General features: G+C 39.5%; 2 protein-coding genes across 3 annotated transcripts in view; one reads left to right on the plus strand and one right to left on the minus strand.

Moving 5' to 3' along the window:
* Positions 1-15,691, minus strand: part of LOC121319219 (brefeldin A-inhibited guanine nucleotide-exchange protein 2-like) — a 41,817-nt gene extending 26,126 nt beyond the window's left edge. For both annotated transcript variants that reach the window (XM_041256423.1, XM_041256422.1), the window contains exons 1-9: positions 15,410-15,691; positions 12,274-12,304; positions 11,658-11,781; positions 6,931-7,077; positions 5,450-5,629; positions 4,494-4,740; positions 3,424-3,513; positions 1,349-1,500; positions 831-964 (exon numbers count right to left, since the gene is read on the minus strand). In XM_041256423.1, coding sequence (XP_041112357.1) covers positions 831-964; positions 1,349-1,500; positions 3,424-3,513; positions 4,494-4,740; positions 5,450-5,629; positions 6,931-7,077; positions 11,658-11,781; positions 12,274-12,304; positions 15,410-15,542 — 1,238 coding nt within the window. In that variant the 5' untranslated portion in view covers positions 15,543-15,691. The remainder of the gene's footprint in view (positions 1-830; positions 965-1,348; positions 1,501-3,423; positions 3,514-4,493; positions 4,741-5,449; positions 5,630-6,930; positions 7,078-11,657; positions 11,782-12,273; positions 12,305-15,409) is intronic.
* Positions 15,692-17,908: 2,217 nt separating this feature from the next.
* The window catches only part of LOC121319220 (partitioning defective 6 homolog beta-like), a 22,830-nt gene continuing 22,766 nt past the window's right edge, over positions 17,909-17,972 (plus strand). The window contains exon 1 of the mRNA XM_041256424.1: positions 17,909-17,972. This exon is cut by the window's right edge and continues 269 nt beyond it. The gene's annotated coding sequence lies outside the window, so the exon portion shown is untranslated.

Here is a 17,972-nt window from a genome sequence, read left to right on the forward strand (position 1 = left end):
GTTTATTCTCAGTAATGAGATATTACAGTGGGTTAGAAACGAGATACAATATTGAAAGTGTTGGCCACTTTACAATCAACACATAGTAAGTAATAAGACATTATTTAAGCATGAACTAAATGAAGGTCCAAAGAGCACACAAATATGTAGTGTAGCCGTAGGCAACTCTGATTCTGGTTGCATTGCAGGTCTAATTAAGACCTGGACAGTGTTTAACTGGCTCAGTTCAATAATAAGGGTGTGGTTGGAACAGCCTCTGATGGAGTGCATACAGAACAATATACTTGCTTTAAGCCCAGCAGAAAAAGACCTTGGTGATTTCACTTGCACTCATGAAGGTCATGTGACTCTGAACTTAATATACCGAGTCAGCAAGTTTCTGTGGCGCCACACAAGGTTTCAATAGAGAAAGGGCTTTGTTCTCTAAGACAGGGGAATCTGCTTCGTCATGCCTTTAATAGACTGTACTAGACTCTGCTACTGCTTTTACCGTGTTATACCACAATACACTTTGTAAGGATTAGACAGCCTCTCATCTGACAAGGTACATGGTTTGCAAAATAATTCCAGTACATCGTAACTAATATGATTTGTTCCATTTGTAACAGGAGATGGATTTAAGACAGTGTGCTAATTGTGTACCACCACCACAACAATAGAGTTCTAGTGAAATGTCCTCCTTGTAACCACTTCTGTTGTATCAAGGGCTACCACATAAGGGATCTGTGTGCTTGCGTGCGTGTGTTTTGCAGAGCCCATGATAAGAATGCCTTATTTAACCCTTGCTTGTCGTGTGCATTCTGTCGACAACATCATCCAATGTTACTTACTTTGGGTCAGGAGGCCCATCAGAGAGTGGCTTCATTGAGAGCTTACAGAGAGACCTGAACACAAGGAAGGCGTCCTTTTGTAAAACATGAGAGAATCTGGCAGCAGCAGCTGGCCCGTGGACTGCATCAGGGTCCTGGAGAAATAATGCATTGTTGTACTAATTTGATGTCCATTGTTATCTATACAAACCATGGGCTCTTTTCTATAAAAAGGACTGATTTATGAAAGCCCATTTATTTAGAATTCAGTCAAGTTTGCAGATGAAACATTTTCAGCTGTTTTAAACAGTGTTAAAAGTGAATTCTCATTTTCTTTTTTAATAGAGCCCCAAACTTGTTTTTGTTGTTGATAAACCAACAAAAAACACAGGGACAATTAAAGGTTTTAAATATCTGAAGACGTAAAGTCAGTGCTGGGACACTTTGGTAATTTTGACTTTCTTTGTTTCCTAAGAGAGGGGAAGCATTCCAGCCTCTATTAAAGGTTAAAAAAAAAAAAAAAGACATGAGTTTGGCACCAGTATATCAGTCGACAAGACAGAGGCACGATCATCAAGGATGCCGTTTGCTTGAATAGCTTCAGTTCTTCCAGCAGAGGGGGCTGTGTCCTTGTTTTCAGTTTCTGGAACAGGCTTTTCAATTTCTATTTCCACTGGCTGCTCCTCTGAACCTAGGAAAACAAATAATGAAAAAGTGGATCACTTGCCTTTGGGAAGTTGCAAAAAGATAAAAACTGGTCATCTTCAGAGATGCATTAGCAAGAGGATTGATTAAAACAATATCGAACAATTTGATGAAATATATATAGGGCTTCTGTTTTTTGGGTTTTATGAATTGGATTTTTCAGTGCATACTTTTAGCTAATTTCGAGTTTTATGTAAATCGTTTTTTCAGGGCTTTTGTTTTTGATATACTGTATGAAATTAGTGTTTTCAGTTACTTTCCAAATGCTTGAGCGTTTTTTTTATCTGTCAAAATATGAACAGTAGTAACTCGACAGTACTTGCACACCAAGTGTACCTTGTATTGTACCTTCTTTCCTTTGCTGTCTTCCACAGAGAAATCCCTACGGTCACGGGCACATTCTTCTGGGGTTTTTGTGTGTACGCATTTTTGTACATTCCGCCACAATTCTGTTTAAAACCTCCATATCTTAACTGTAATACAGCTTTAAATCCAGCTAACAAGCCTCAATCCTATTTGTAATCTCATTTAAATCTCGCAAGCAGAGTCTCCAATAGAAATATAGGAACGTGCTGTCACTCAGTAGTTGCGGCAGGTCTAAAGTATTCAGAACGAATCAATGATAGATCCAAGTCAGGACAGCACTGGGAAATGTATTTATTTTATTTTTTTTAAGGTTTTATTTATCTATTTATTTATTTTTAATTTAGTCGTTGACAATTGTTTTTGTTATTTTCTCCCAATTTGAAATGCCCAATTATTATTTTGACTCAGTTCACCGCTACCACCCCTGCGCTGACTTGGGAGCGGCGAAGATGAATACAAGCTGTCCTCCAAAGTGTGTGCCATCAGTCGACCGCTTCTTTACGCACTGTGGATTCACCATCCAGCCCCCCAGGAGCTACAGTGTCAGATGACAACGCAGCTCCTGGGCAGCTAACAGGCAAGCCCGCAGGAGTCCGGCCAGACTGCAGGGGTTGCTGGTGCACGCTGAGCTGAGGACACCCTTGCCGACCTAAACCCCCCCCCACCCACCCACCCACCCACCCGCTCAGCCAATTGAGTGCCGCCTCCTGGGAACTCCCATCCACGGTCGGCTGTGGAATAGCCCAGACTCGAACCGGCGACGTCCAGGCTATAGGGCATATCCTGCACTCACGCAGAGCAACTTTGTTGGATGCGCCACTCTGGAGCCCCTAAGGTTTTATTTTTTAATGGGAAAAGGGTAAAGTCAACGTGAATAGATTAACCATTTCCACAGTTTTTCCGGAGTTTATTGGCTATCCACCGATTTCATTTTTTTTTTTTTGTATCGGGGGTGTTTTATCGGTTAAAACCGAAAATCAGAAACCCTAAATATACAGTGCAACCCAGCTTTAGGACTAGCTTTTGATGGAAATGTAAAGAGCACATATGTATTTTGACCATGACCTGCAGATCCAAATGTATTATTACCTCAAATTAGGGTTTTCTTGATATATATGTGTGTGCAGGGGCTTTCCCAAAAACCCAGGTACTCTCGCTCTTTAGCGCAATATATTAACAACTCTCTTGTGAGCAGGGTCAGGTCAATTCCCTTTCCTTTGAAAGAACTGGAATGGGAATTGGAATTGATTCAAAGGGAATGGGAATTAATCCCTAACCCTGCTGGTGAGAGCCGTTCCAGACCTGGCGTTCCATTGTGTTCATTTATCAACTGTTTTTATAAGACGGTTCAAAGTTCATTCTCTTTTAGCAGAACATCTATGCAAGTACAAAAAATATAAATTAAACTTCTTAAACAAACGTTCCTTAAATCAGACCTTACGGTTTTGTTCACCTCAGAAGTCATAAAATAGCTTTTCAGTTAATGTCAGTTACATAGTCATTATCAAAGTATTCCCCACCCAAATTCAAATAGTGTCCTTACTTTTGTCCATCAGTGTCCCAGTATCCTCCTCCACTAGCACTGGAGCATCCTGCTCAGTCTGGCTTTCTTCATGCGATGCTTCTGGATTTTCTGGAGATAAAACACAAACTTATTATGGAAGAACATCAAATTTGAGTAGGATTGAAAATGGGATCAGCACCAATTTTATATATATATATATACACACACACACACACACACACACATATATATATACACACACATATATATATATACACACACACACACACACACACACACAGTGAACTTTACTGCATTTCACACCCTAAATGCATGGAGCAAAGTAAAGAGAAGTCCTTGAGGAAAACCTGCTGCCCTCTGCAAGAAAGCTGAAACTGGGACAGAAGTTCACCTTTCAGCGTGACAACGACCCAAAGCACACAGCCAAAGCTACACTGTTGTGGCTACGAAACAAAAAGGTTAATGTCCTTGAGTGGCCAGTCACAGCACCAATCTAAATCCAATCGAAAAACTTGTGGCATGACTTGAAGATTGCTGTCCATCAACACTCTCCAAGGAACTTGACAAAGCTTGAACAGTTTTGTAAAGAAGAATGGTCAAATATTCCCAAATCTAAGTGTGCAAATTTGGTAGAGACCTATCCCAACAGACTCACAGCTGTAATTGCTGCCAAAGGTGCTTCCACCAAGTATTAACTCAGGGGGGTGAAGACTTATCCAATTATCATCTTTCAGTTTTGTATTTTTAATATATAATTTTTTTCTCAATAAAAACTTGTTTCCCCTTTACAGTGTGGAGTATGGTGTGTAGATAAGTGGAAAAAAATCCTAATTTAAATGCATGAAACTGAGGCACTGACACAACAAAATGTGAAAAAAGTTCAAGGGGGTGTAGACTTTCTATAGGCACTGATATATATATATATATATATATATATATATATATATATATATATATATATATATATATATATATATCACACACACACACACACAGAAATGAAAATGGAAAAAAAAAATCAGATCATATCAAATGTTGTAATCAGATGTATATATTACTCTCTTTCCTCCAGAAGCCCTGTGTTTTACCTGGTAATTTGGCCTCCTGCCCCGAGTTAGCCTCAATCTGGACTGTCCCGTTCTCTGGCTCCGAGTCTCTCTTCTCCTGCTCTCTGTTCTCCTGCTCTCCGTTCTCCTGCTTCGAGCTGGTATCAGGTGTGCCAGGCTGCTCTGGTGGCTGTGCCCGACTGAGTCTGGGCGAGTCCGAGACAGATGGCATCACTGGAGACTGCTGCTGCCTCAGCCTCTGCTTTTCTACTTCTCTTGCTTCCAATGCCTGGTAGAGGTGGTAGGTTCAGTTTAATTTCCTATACATTTAAAACTTTGAGAATACTACAACATTAATGTACACAAAAAATACTGAGTCTTTAATATAGGAGCTGTCATTGTACAGTTATAGCTGTAAACATTGACAATTCATACTCCTGAGAACGGGAAACACAATCCAAAACATTAAACTAACTCAAAACTATGAAATAAATTCATGAAAATGTATCGGCATGTCAGATTCAATGTACTGTATTATAATAGATACACAAATGGTAACACGTTATTCCAAGACAAAAACCAAAGTAGCATAACAAAGCTTGGCAAACCCTGGAGACCAGTGGGTGTCAGTAACCTGTGTGGCTGTGAAAATGTTCAGGAGGCAGCTATGGGGTTAAAACAAGGGCTGGAGTGATTCTATAGAGTTCAGAATGGTTCAGAATGCCAGGCACATCTCCATTACCTGGACTCAGTTCTCCAAGCTTGAACACTCTCATAAAAACCAAAACTGCACCTCATTTCCCAATGAATAAGAGCAGCGGAAATGTGATCAACAAATCCCTTTCAGTTCAAAAATGAAGCTTTTTTTTTATTTTTACATCACGTTTACTGACAACCTATTAATTAAACGTGTAGCTGTACATGAATTAACCAGACAAGTCAGATATACAAACAGACAGATTTCCTTTGCAAAGACGGATAATAAAATCTGTATTCACCGCCTGGCTTTCCATTCGGGCAAAGATGACATTCAGCATCTGCGTGAGCGTGGCTTTGGCCGTGGTCTGGTTGATGAGGTTTCTACTGGCCAGGTAGATGTTGTAACAGGTCCGGACAGTCAGCAAGATGGTTCCTTCGTGGATTTCAATGTGGGGAGAAGTCACCGCAGTGAGAAGTGCCTACGAAACCAACACAGCACAACTTTTACATGAAGAGGTATAGTGGTGTGCCCATTTATCAGAACACCCCATAGCTTCTGTATATTTAATTTGCTGAATATGAAATCAAACCACTGGAACTGAAAATCTTGGAAAACTCGTGATTGTCTACCACATTCTGTCGAGTCAACGCCCCGGCTTGAATTAATGATTCAGTTATAGATTCCGCACTCTGATTGATTATGCTTTCCTGTTATGCTACAATCCACATTCTGGATTGTAACTCAGGCATTTTTTTGTATTGAACATTTTAATGGTATAGTGCCACTTTGGATGTTAATTTATTATTTTGTGTTGTTTTTTTTTCACAAGGACACTGCAATTTCTTACTCAGAGATTATGTAAAACCCTTTACTTTAGTGGACCATAAAATATTATGTGTTTATATATTTTTTTAAATGTAGGGACATCTAGTCTAGTGTTTTTCACCTGCATATGTCCTTTTTGTGAAAATATGTGAAATGACAAAACAGTGGACATAATGCAGCAACTCTGAATTGTATGAGAAAAGGGGCACAGTCACAAATTGTAAAATCCATGACAAGTTGTTTAAGATGCCTAATTAACGCACAAAGTGGTCTAACATTTTCACACGCGTGCCTATTGTTTCTGTATCACTGATTACTCACCAAAAATTGAAATTCTCACACCCTGAGGTTCTTTATGCAGGTAGGTAGGATATAAGTGATAAATCTACTGCAACCCACTTGCCTTTGTGGCCATCCATATTCTTGGAATATCCACAGTACTCCATGAACGTTCATTGACTGCCATGAGCTGCAACACTAGATGACGTCAAATCCATGGCATAAAAAGTAATTTACTACAGTTTAACGTTCCATCGATTTGTCATTATCAAATCAAGCCACTCGCCTAACATGCATCTACAGTCCTAGTTGTCTGCATTTAAAAACCATACTTCTGCTTATGACACTGTACTTCAACGTTGGGCATGTTGCCTGGTTACCTGCTTGCACTACAGTTCTGTCTTCCTGGACATTACAGTGGAATAAACAATATCTTTAAAAATAAGACTACATAAAATAATTCACTTCAAGGGAAATTAAAACCACATGTTAGGTTTAGAACTTCAGATGCCATCTCAGGGATTTTTTTTTTTTTTTTTTTTTTTTACCTGACTCTGGATCTGGTAGTTAGCAGTCCTGTCAAGCTTTGTATTTCAATCGGATATTACATACTCCTGTAGATGCATGCATGCTTCCAGGATTCAAACAGAGATTTAAAAACATATGATGAAATACCTTAATGATCTGCAGCTGGACCCCTTCGTCTGTCTGAGATCCTTGGAAACAATTGCAAATGGTTTCTAGAATCCGGTCTATCAGCCTCTTCCCTGGAGCCCCGCTGTCTGGTGCATTGCCAGTGATGTGACCATATGCTATCAGTTTCTAAGAAAACAAATCATGGGCACTCAAGTAAAACAAACCAAAAACAGAACAAATAAACACGCACAGCTTCAGAAAGTTCAGATTTATTACAACAACAACAAGCCATGCAGGTACTCGATGAGCTCCCCTTTTTGTTGAAAAATGAATTTGAAATTTGGGGACATGCATCCTCACACTGATAAAAGTTTACCATAGCAAACACATAGCAACATGTCAGAAAGCCTAGTGAAAGCATGGTAGAGCAAAGGGAAACATTGTAAAGAATAGCAAGGTATGGTAAAGCAGATTAAAAAGAACACGGCAAACCTGGGTAAACTATGGTAAATGCATATTACAGAAAGACAATGACTCTTGGTGGTAAATCTCCCTCCACACTTGTGAGGGCACTAAGTAACGGGAACAGAATACTCGACTACTTCGCCTGAAACTTTGTTCCGAGGGTTAAAAGGTCATGTAGAAAAGAGACGGAGCTTCAGTACACTAACTCATTGACCCAGAATGTAAATAATGTGGCAGCCGCGGATTACAGGAGCGGCTGCAATAGTTTACCAAGGGGTCATGAGTGACGCTATAAATAGGGGTCGAAGCAATGTTATCTGTTGCTTCGTTTTTGGTTGTGTTATTGACCTGGAAGGACTTGTACTGTTGGTGAAATAAATAGCGAGTGTATGTTTGTACTGTCTACTGTTGAGTGTATTCACAAGACGACTAACACCTTCCAGAGCTGACGCCAGAGACCAGCAAAAACCCGGAACAGTACTTCGCTTGTACCACTGTAAAACTGTATCGCACCACAATCACTAATTCACACATTAACAGGACTTGTATTTGTGTTTTGTATTTAATGTGGGGATACAAGAAAGGGACTATTATTTTAGGATCAGTCTGGGGGATTATAAATGTAAATAATACATGCCGCTATATTACTTACCATTATTATTTACCGTTTGGTTTGCCGTCAGGCACTGGACTTAAAAATAAATAAAACAAACCTTTTCACCTGGATTACAATTTAATCACCTGCACCTGCAACTACTTTGCCACAAGCATATATTGAAGATGTGGTGATTTACAGCTCCACCTGGCGAGAGCATTTGACTAAGTTTAAAGCAGTCCTTCAGTCCCTAAGGGTAGCCCGGCTGACAGCTAACTTGCGAAAATGTGCGTTTGCCAAATCAGAAACTCAATATTTGGGATTTTTAATGGGGAATGGAAGGGTGAAACCCGTTGACACCAAAATCCAAGCTTTGGTAGAAGCGGCGATCCTCAAAACCAAGACTCAGATGAGGTCACTGCTGGGATTAGCCGGTTATTACCCTGAGTATACCACAGTGGTTAACCCTTTACTTGACCTCACCAAAAAGAGTGCACCAAATTGAATTAAATGAGTCAGCTGAGTGTCAGGGGGTGTTTGATACTGTTAAGCAAAGACTCTGCCAGGCCCCCACTTTCATCACACCAGATTTAACCAAGGGATTCATCCTCCACGCCGATGTGTCGGATGTGGGTTTGGGTGCGGTCTTGTCCCAAAAGGTAGATGGAGTAGAACACCCTCGGGAGCGCAACTACTCCGTAGTCGAAAAGGACTGTTTGGCCATTAAATGGGCTACTCACTCCTTACGATACTACCTGCTGGGTCATGAGTGACGGTATAAACAGGGGTCGAAACGATGTATCTGTTCCTTAGCTTGGTTTAAAAACTACTGAACTGTAAGGACTGTGTGAGAGACCCCTTGAGAAATAAAAAAGAGACGTTCGTAAGCGTTTTGTTTTGTTTGTCTGTAATTGTCTTGTTGTGTATTACTAGATGGCTAAATACGATTCTGGAGCTGTCGCCAAGGGCAAGCACTAACCCGGAACAGCACTGCACAATTGTCACAAAATAAACTGTATCACCCACCACGAGCACGACTGCACGCACCCAGGACTGGTGACCGTGTTGGTATTATTGTACACCTGTATACAATCAACTACTTTGCCACAGCATAGTATAGCCACGGGAAAAGCATGGAAAAATACTGTGGCAAATTTCTGTAAGGGAAGCAGGACTACAGTGCCCTCCATAAGTATTAGGACAGTGAAGTCAAAATTGCTATTTTTGCTGTACACTCAAGCAATATGAAAATACGAGTAAAAGATGAATGAGACAAAAAAGTACAGAATGTCACCTTTTATTTCTGGCGTTTTCAATACATCCATGTTTTACCAACTAAGAATAACAGCACTTTTAGAGTTCCATCCGCCCATTTTATGTGAGCATAAGTATTGGGACAATTAAACTTAAAGCTAATATAAGAAGTATAAAAGTTATTATTTAGTTGCAAATCCCTTGCATGCAATAACAGCAGCGAGTCTGCAACCCACTGACATCACCAAACTCTTGGTATCATTCTTTGAGATGCTTTGCCAAGCCTTTACTGCAGACATTTTCAGCTGTTGCTTGTTTTGGGGAGTTTGAGACCAGTCTCCTCTGGAAGTGAAATGCATGTTCAATCAGATTTAAATCAGGAGATTGGCTTGGCCAGTCTAAAACTTTCCACTTTTTTCCCCTGATGAACTCCTTGGTTGCGTTGGCAGTGTGTTTTGGGTCATTGTCCTGTTGCACTGTGAAGCTCCGCCAAATGAGTCTGGTGGCATTTCCTTGTACATTGGTAGCCAAAATGCTTTTGTACACTTCTGAAGTCATACTGTTGCTGCCACCATTCGTTACATCATCAATGACAATGAGTGAGCCCGTTCCAGAGGCAGCCATGCATGCCCATGCCATGACACTACCTCTACCATGCTTCACAGATGAGGTGGTATTCTTTGGATCATCTGCAGTTCCTTTTTTTCTCCACACTTTTGCATTCCCATCACTTTGATAAAGGTTAATCTTTGCCTCATCTGTCCATAAAACGCTGTTCCAGAACTAAACTGGCTCATCTCTGTACTTTAGCAAATACTAATCTGGCCTTTCTGCTTTTGGTGCTGATCAGAGGTTTGCATCTGGCAGTGTAGCCTTTGTAATTCTGCTGCCGAAGTCTTCTGTGAACAGTAGATTGTGACACTTTCACTCCAGCATTCTGGAAGTTGTTGGTGATTTCACTGTCACTTGTTTGAGGGTTTTTTTTCACAGCTCTGGTCATTGTTCTGTCATCAACTACTGTTGTTTTCCTTGGCCGACCTGGTCGTTGCCGATTGCTGAAGACACCAGTGGTTTCTTTCTTTTTCAGGACATTCCACACTGTTGATTTCGCTATGCCCAACTTTTGTGCTGTGGTTCTAACTGTTCCTCTTTTCTTTTAGCATCCAAATCTCTTTCTTTTCTTTCATATGCGGCTCCCTAGTCTTCATGTTGGATTATGCCTACTGACACCAAACGCAGACTCCAAAGGCAAAAGCAAAGGATAGAACTGAGACTACACATTCACAGCTCTTTTATGTATGAACAGTCAATGCAACAGGAAACATCTGATCAATTAGAAAAACCTGTGAGCCAAATGCTCACATAAAAAGGGGAGATGGAACTATGAAAGTGCTGTTATTCTTAGCTGGTAAAACATGTGTGTTGAAACAGCCAGAAATGAAAGGTGACATTCTGTACTTTTGCCTCATATTCATCGTTTTAATCATATTTTCATATTGCTTGAGTGTACAGCAAAAATACCAATTTTGACTTCACTGTCCCAATACTTAGAGGGCACTGTATATACAGCTCAGCCGGATATTTCAATGGGCCTTTCCATTCAGAGTGCTGTTCAAATGCGTTCTGTTGTTCGCTCGAGTGCCTGTGCTTTCTGACCTCTGATAAACCATGCAAGACTGGTATGGAAGAAGGTGGAGCGAACACTGCTAAAGGTCAGCCACATGGTTTCTGTGACAACAGGAATCATAGCCACGTAGTCAGAAAAAGGGAGAAGGCAAAATGTTTTCATCAGAGTACCAACTAAAGCTGTATGTAGTCATGTTAATAACAGAGCTGACAAGGGCTAGACCCTGCCTATGGGAGCTAGTAGCTGCAGCAATAACTTCCATTAAGGGGACCTCATACATGCCTATGTAGGAGGTTCTGTGGTCCAATGGTTAAAGAAACAGGCTTGTAACCAGGAGGTCCCCGGTTCAAATCCCAGCTCTGCCACTGACTCATTGTGTGACCCTGAGGAAGTCATTTAACCTCCTTGTGCTCTGTCTTTCGGGTGAGACATTGTTGTAAGTGACTCTGCAGCTGATGCATAGTTCACACACCCTAGTCTCATATCTTGTAAAGCACTTTGTGATGGTGGTCCACTATGAAAGGCACTATATAAAAATAAAGATTATTATTATTATTATTATTATTACAGATATTACCAATAACTTATAATACTGAAAATAACAATGCTGTACTGTACAACACGTGAAATTGCTAATAAAAAACCTCTGTTATCTAGACTAATTGCTACTATGACATTCCCAGTCAGAAATAATGGTTCACAGTCTCTGATATGGATTTGGTCCAGTGTAACAGAGATCTGATTGGCAAGGCACACAAGAGGACAGGCCTGGGTCACAGAGGGTTTACATATTGCATGTTCACTTCATAGAAAGGTGTACCGTACCTGCAAGCAGTCCAGAGACGTGCTGACCATACGTGGAGATTTGGATTGACACGCCAACTCAAACGGGAGAAAGTACTTATCTGCTTCAATAAAGTTGGCTTTGGGCACAACCACTGAGCCATCTCTGTAAGGCAATGGTTTCCAGTCAGTCCAATGCTTTCACAAAACTAAATCACAATTAGATAATTCAAAGTGACTGGCTAGAACCTATCACCTTCTCCAAAAGCATCATGCAAAGGAAAACCATGCATAAATGAGGTCTGAAATAAATAACACACATTCCACTATTTTGTTTCTTTCAAGGGTAATTGATAAGGGAGTCACTGAGTTTATTTTACTGTGATACAAATGACACTGTTTTCCAGCTAATTTAAAATGAAAGAATATTAAACTATTCATTTAAATTACGAAAGAATATCTGAACATGAAAAAACTATTTAATCCCAGTACTACGTTATATTAAGAAAAGCCTTCAGGTTGACTATTTCATACAATAGAAATATCTGCCACCTTACTATTTTTTCACAGTAGGCTACAGTAAGTAATGTTACAGGTATGAAAGAAACATTTAACAAAATTTTAATGAGTAGCTAAGATTTAAGAATGGTGTACTTACTTTTGTTTTTCCAACTCGACTTTTATTTCATCTGTAAAGGAAAAGAAGCTGGAATCAGTGGCTTGTGTGTATACTGTATGGAGCTCAGGAAACACTATCTTTGATGCACTTTACTTACCTAAAACAGTGTTCTTACTGCAGTGGGCCATTATACCAACATACAGCCTACCTTATAACATACACTAGACCCTGATATTTATGCAAAACAGGCAACTGAAATCTGCTAAAGAATATCCTAGCCAAATTTCATCATGATCGTATTTTAGTAGTTCTCTAAAATGTGTGCCTTATACAGGTCCCAACACCACTACAGTAGCTGAACCCAGAATTAAAAAAATAAAAATAAAAAAGCCAAACCAAAAGTTCAAACAGTTTCCATTTCACATCAGTTTCAATCTCTTTCCAAACATCTCGAAACTGACTTTTGCCTACGCCATCCTGAACTGCTCTCAACGAAAGTGCACCAACCTCTTCGGCATTTGTAATGCTTCTCAATTGTCTTGCATGCAAAAGCCCACACATTAATCTGTCAGCACAGCTGTGTGTCTACAATTAGATGTATTTTAGGCTTCTGGGGCAGCGATTCAGATGCTATTTGTGTTTTGTTTTTGGTAAAGGAGACCGTCATATTCCTGACAGCTACAGTAAGTTTATTATATGGTCATTCCAGGTCAAGTGGACTGGGGGAGGGTTGCTCGACCCTACTTCAACTATTTATTTGTTGGAAAGCTTTCAGACACCATGTGGGTGGGGCAGGAGTTATTTTGCATTGAACAGCACCTGCTGTACCCTGGAACCCTTTTACTTAATCACATGTGGTTTATATCACCAACCACTAAACCACAAACACACACCCCCTAGAATCTAGTACAGTAAATGATTTATAACACACTGTACTAAGCTACTCAGTTAAAATCCATGCATCAAGATAAATCATGACAAACTGACAAAAAATGTAGGGTATATAAATCTTCAGATATATAAACATGGTCTTAGAATTAAAACTTAAGAAACATTTTAAAAGGAGTGCATTAGGAGATAAAGCGGGCACATCAAGGGTGGTATAGAAGACCTAGAGAAGTTGGCTGTTTGTCAGAACATGGGTACAAGCAATGTTTCAAAGGGGCATGGTACTGTAGCAGATGCTTGACTAGCTGGAGCATCTGCATGCCAAAACACAACTGAAACTTCCCGCAAGAAATCATCACACTGTAACACCCGCTGTTAAAGAAAGGTAAACTTCACACAAGAACTGCTGAATGGTCCAAGGGCCTGACAAAGACTGACAGTAAAAGATGACGTCTGCAGACGACTGCCAAAGGGAACTGCAATGCACAGAACAGATTCCCACCAGGAACCGAGTCAGGAACTAATTACATGGCTAACATGCTGTTTGTTTAAACTCCTGTTAAATACCAGACCATTACGAAATATTGATCCTTTCTAAGTCAAATATTTAAGCATTGCACAAAAAAATAAATGAACCATATTACTACAAAGGCCTTTTATACATGTTTAGCTGATTAGTGTAATTGGTTTGATACTGATACCTTTCAGCAGACTTAGTTACCTGTGATGTCAGAAACAGAAAAAGTGTCATGATGCATCAATATAATCAATATAGAGTGAACTGCTACACCCCTAACACGGTACCAACTGGAAAACCTGCATTTTAACACCCAAATGTGCCGTTCACTGCCTGTTGGATGGGGTTTGTGTTAGCCTACAGGTAAGCTGCATTTAACAGGGAGAATTAAACAAGAAAATAAAAATAATGGACTTAATGCTGATGAATATTAAGCATGCTTTGTCATCATTAGAGCAGTGAGTACACAGAAGAGTCATTGAAAGGGTATGTTGTTGAGTTCTATCTCAAAATGCTATCTGACTCATGTGCAGTAGCAAGTATGCAAAGCAGTGGAAGACTGTCTGATTGGACTGAAAATACAGCAGTCAGGTGAGTCTAGCGTGAGCACACCTTTTAGTTAGCAGTGGAAATAGTTGATTATTATCATTTATAAAAGTAGATTAGTTTCAATTATGTTAAATCATTAATTACGTGAGCTTAACATTTTGATTACTGCCCATTAACCCTAACTCCCCTTATTTACTGAACACAATAATACCCAGAAATATACCGTTTCCTGTCTCCAAAATAGGCAAAATATAAAGAATGGCTAAGTTTTACTCTTAAAATTCCTTAGTTCTGAATGATGTCTCTTCCACAAAACAGGTTGGTTAAGTCTGCTGTATAGTGTGCTAGTCTACAGCAGGATGTTGGGCAATCAGTTGTATCCTCCTAGATTGCAGGAAGGCCAGGCCTGAAGTCTCATGTTCCAGTTACCTGTACTGGCGCACTCTAATGACACACGCTACACCTGTTAAACCGCCCGACCAATGCGGAAATAAATGGCAGGTAAAGTAGTTTATCAAGTTAATCAAGTGGTTGTTTTAAACAACTTGCACATCGTATTGGATACTGTATCTTTAATCAGAGGAACAAAGTGAAAATACCTCCGGTGCCGAATCTCCACGTTAACCATATAAATGATTCACCTGTTGTTGCGCAATACTATGTAACAAGCTCCATGTATGCAGAACTGTATATCATATTAAACACCTTTCAAACAAGTTTACATTTTCTTGCATACAGCATATACATTAGTGATGTACACTTAAGGATAAAACACTTTTCACATAGAAATTCTTAAACCTATATTCAACGTTTACAAATAAAACAATATGTACCACAGCTATGCCATACATTTCCCTGAAGATCTGCAAAATTGCAACTGTATTGAAAAAATACAAACAAATCAATAATTAATAATCACATTTCCGTGTGTGCAAGTTTCTTTCCACGTATTAATTTGCACTCGGATAACTTCAAAATATGTTTACCGTATAAAGAAAGGCTAACCCTAATACCTCGCGTATGAAAATGAATACTGTATACTACTGAACTGTACTTTAATATCCCTTAAAGTTGCAACATTGCTAAGGCCTCTGTCTCTGCTGGTACAGTATAGCATTCTAACAACTTGAATTCAGCTGCACATGAAAAACAACCAGACACGATCAGAGTGTCAATGCAGTATAACACCATTATTAATAATAACGCAGACGTGTTCCTTACCGAGGGCTACCTGGCAGGTTTTTCTGAGCTGGGAGTGCTGGGCTCGCTTCACCTCCTTGTCGGAAAGGATCTTCTCAAGAGCCCGGGACAGAAACATGCTTTTCGTTTTACAGTGCTCGCTCTGCTTTTGCATTGTTTGGTGTCTCAAAACATGATCGTTGAACGAAGCTCCGCATTTATTTTTCAAAGTTTTTTTTTCAAAATAAAAATCACATAAAAAATTAACTCCATGCAGAGTAAAGGTGTACAGAGCTGCTACCTCGGCACTGCGCCGCCATGTTGGCAACATACGGTCACGTGACTCTCAGCTGCTTCCATTCGCTTGCAAGAGGGACAGAGCGCTGTTGTTGGTATGGTGTACACACCGTCTGCCTCGTTAACGACATGAACAACAGTAGTCTTTTAAATTTCAGTACCCTTTCTGCCTGATATAAGAACATGTATATAAAATTCTGTAATGTATATGCAATCCTGGGTAACTGTTTCACTGTCAAAGTCTGTCATTTCTGCTGTCTTGCACATCCTGACTGAAACTAAATTGGTCTGTATGTCAGCGGACTGTATGTGTGTGTGTTGCATGTTGCAAGTGTGTGTTGTCCAACTACTGTAAAGAACTTGAAGAGTATAACAGTTCTACATAGAAACTGAGCTTAGGATAGAAATGGGAAAATTTGTGAAGACAAAAAAAAATCAAATAATTGAGATGTATTTCATACTGTATTGGATGTTTCCCAGATCACTGTCATTTCTGTATTCATTTCATTTATTTGGTTTAATATTTTATTATATCATAATTCTCTATTGCTGTTTTTACTTGTAGTGTTTCATTATTCACCCAGCTTATTTCAAAGGGGGCTGCTTCTGAAATGACCCCTAAATGATCTGCTAGTGGGGCAAGATGAATATATTGGTTTCATAATATTTGTTGCAGTGCTCAGGTGAAGAAAACAATATACCTCTCAAACACTAAATGTCGTATACGTTATCTTGCTGCGGATTGACTCATTGGAAAGTGAACCGAAGTGAGCTTTGCACACAAAATAAATCTAAACTGACTACAGAAATCCGTTATTCATTTTTGCAAACTCATCTTACATGACACTAATTCAAAATTAGACACAGCAATGTCTGAAAGTGTCTTAAGCTCATATTTAATATGGCTGCCCTTGGCATCAATAACAGCTTGGCCTCTCATTGGTATTGTGTCTATGTGGTGTCTCACGATCTCTGGGCTCATTTCATTGCATTTACCTTGAAGTTGTAGCCAGACTTTCTTTTGTACATTTGGTACTTTTCTCAAGAAGGGGTTCTGATAAACTAAATAAGTAATGGGGTGATCTAATACATTTGAAACTACTGTATCTGTAAAGAATATAAAATAAAATGTTTGCTTCTTAAAAAATATCCTGTATGTGTACAGCCCCAAAGACTGCATATGCTACATCATAAAAGGCCAGCAATAGTATTAAAAGAGTCAGACCCTAAGCAATCTTGCTTAATGTTTTACACTAAGCAATTCAGTGGCAATTCATGTACTGGCAATTATAATTGATAGATGTACTTACTAGCAAGTTTTGCTGAGTACAGCTGGCCTTTACTTTTCTTTGCTTGAGTTGTTCCATATAACATGCTTCTTTGTGAATTCAGTACAGCAATTAAGTGTGTAAATGTAAATGGTATAGTTCAAATTTAAAGTTAGTGTAAAACCTTCAAAGTATTTGTTTGACTCCCCACCAACTGTTGGAGTACTTCCCCTGACCATGCAATCAATTGCTTTATTGATTAATGACTAATTAGTTGAAAGTTTAAAAATACCATGGCATGTAACAAAACAACAATGTCTTAATTACTTTGAATAACACACACTTTAATTGTATTGGTTTCCAATGTGTTTAGCTATAATACAGCACAGAATGGAACTGCTGCTTCTTGATGTCATTTATCATCTCTATATTGCTGAGCTGTGCAAGTTTAAAAAAATAGGCACTGGTAAGTTTGACGAAGGTCCTATGGTACTACCTAGATCCCTGTGGTTTTATATTGTACCCGTTCTAGAAATCACTGTTCTTCAGCATATCAATTATACACCTTAACTAACAATAGAGGGGCTCCATAGAAACCTTATGATTTAATACCGAGTACCTAGTAAATGTTTTGTTTTACACTGGTAGGTGAGCACTGCTTGAGAAACATTCCAAACACAGAATACCATTAAATAATTATACTACAGCATTACAAATTACAGCTCAATTACCCAACCAAAAACATAATTCTATCTCCCGAGAGGCTCTCTACAGCTTTCATACTCACCATGCATTATGCACCTTTGTGCTCTGTAATCATGAAAGCTTTGTGTACATGCGTCACTTCAAACTGTTACCTGCGTGTCCTAAATAACAGGCGCTGCGGTGCGAGCATGAAGCTGGCGTGAACGCGCATTGTAGAAACGAGGCTGGTCTGGAGCAGTTTCCTGGGCACAGATTGCGTCACGGCGTGTGTGTGTGTGCCTGCCTGTGTGACTGAGAGAGAGTTTAAAGCAGGTTGTCAGGCGGAGGCGTCCGCA

The sequence above is a fragment of the Polyodon spathula genome, chromosome 8, assembly GCF_017654505.1.
Source record: "Polyodon spathula isolate WHYD16114869_AA chromosome 8, ASM1765450v1, whole genome shotgun sequence".
NCBI lineage: Eukaryota > Metazoa > Chordata > Actinopteri > Acipenseriformes > Polyodontidae > Polyodon > Polyodon spathula.